The 1,363-nt window shown below is 40.8% G+C and overlaps 1 protein-coding gene across 1 annotated transcript; it reads left to right on the top strand.

Moving 5' to 3' along the window:
• The first annotated feature begins 371 nt into the window (after positions 1-371).
• Positions 372-940, top strand: LOC121026697 (60S ribosomal protein L21-like). Its single transcript, XM_040469491.1, has one exon. It carries the CDS (start codon positions 418-420, stop codon positions 898-900), a length of 483 nt encoding a protein of 160 aa, XP_040325425.1. The 5' UTR covers positions 372-417; the 3' UTR covers positions 901-940.
• The last annotated feature ends 423 nt before the right edge of the window (positions 941-1,363 follow it).

Genomic DNA, 1,363 nt, shown 5'->3' with positions numbered 1-1,363 from the left:
GATTAATCTTTGACAAAGCAAGAAGGAACATCCAATAGGAAAACACAGTCTCTTCAACAAACAGTGTTGGGAAAACTGGGCTCAACATGCAAAAGAACGTAACTGGACCATCTTCTTACACCATACATAAAAATGATTTCAAAATGGATTAAAGACCTAAATGTGAGACCTGAAACCTTAAAAATGCTAGAAGAGAATATAGGCAGTATTTTCTTTGACACAGGCCATAGCAGCTTCTTTCTAGATGTACCTCTTGAGGAAAGGGAAATAAAAGCAAAAGTAAACTACTGGAACTATACCAAAATGAAAATCTTCAGCACAGTGAAGGAAAAAAACCAACAAAACTAAAAGACAACCTTTAGAATAGAAGATATTTGCCTTTCGGCCGGAACCGCCATCTTCCAGTAATTCGCCAAGATGACCAACACAAAGGGAAAGAGGAGAGGTACTCGCTATATGTTCTCTAGGCCTTTTAGAAAACATGGAGGTGTTCCTTTAGCAACATACATGCGAATCTACAAGAAAGGTGATATTGTGGACATCAAGGGAATGGGCACTGTTCAAAAAGGAATGCCCCACAAACGTTACCATGGCAAAACTGGAAGAGTCTACAATATTACCCAGCATGCTGTTGGCACGGTTGTAAACAAACAAGTTAAGGGCAAGATTCTTGCTAAGAGAATTAATGTACATATCGAGCACATTAAGCACTCAAAGAGCCGAGACAGCTTCCTGAAGTGTGTGAAGGAAAATGATCAGAAAAAGAAGGAAGCCAAGGAGAAAGGTACTTGGGTTCAACTGAAGCGCCACCCTGCCCCACCCAGAGAAGCACACTTTGTGAGAACCAATGGAAAGGAACCTGAGCTGTTGGAACCCATTCCCTATGAATTCATGGCGTGATAAATGTAAAAAAAAATAAAAGACGTCAAGACTGTAAAAATGTTTCTTTCAATTGAGTAGCAGCGTGGTGTTGTCTTCCCAAAGAAGTATTTAAATCAAACTTTATATCCGAATTCACTGGGGGATGGCTTTATTCAAATTCTGTGGGTTTTGAGGCACCTGGATGGCTCAGTTAAGCATCCGACTTTGGGTCAGGTCATGATCTTGCAGTCCATGAGTTTGAGCCCCGCGTCAGGCTCTGTGCTGACAGCTCGGAGCCCGGATCCTGCTTTGGATTCTGTGTTTCCCTCTCTCTCTGCCCTCCCCTGCTTGTGCTGTCTCAAAAATAAACGTTAAAATATGAAGAAAAAAAAGAAGATATTTGCAAATGACATATCCAATACAGGATTAGCATCCAACACATATAAAGAATTTATAAAACTCAACACCCAAAAAGCAGAACCCAAGACACCACCCAAGATAA

This window comes from Herpailurus yagouaroundi, unplaced genomic scaffold, assembly GCF_014898765.1.
Source record: "Herpailurus yagouaroundi ecotype Mexico unplaced genomic scaffold, PumYag 151629, whole genome shotgun sequence".
NCBI classification, from domain to species: domain Eukaryota; kingdom Metazoa; phylum Chordata; class Mammalia; order Carnivora; family Felidae; genus Herpailurus; species Herpailurus yagouaroundi.
The sequence above is the reverse complement of the archived record's forward strand: the minus strand, read 5'-3'. Positions and strand labels throughout refer to the sequence as shown.

Excerpts from the sequence above, each read along its gene's own strand:
- LOC121026697 (XM_040469491.1), top strand. The coding sequence starts at position 418 with ATGACCAACACAAAGGGAAAGAGGAGAGGTACTCGCTATATGTTCTCT.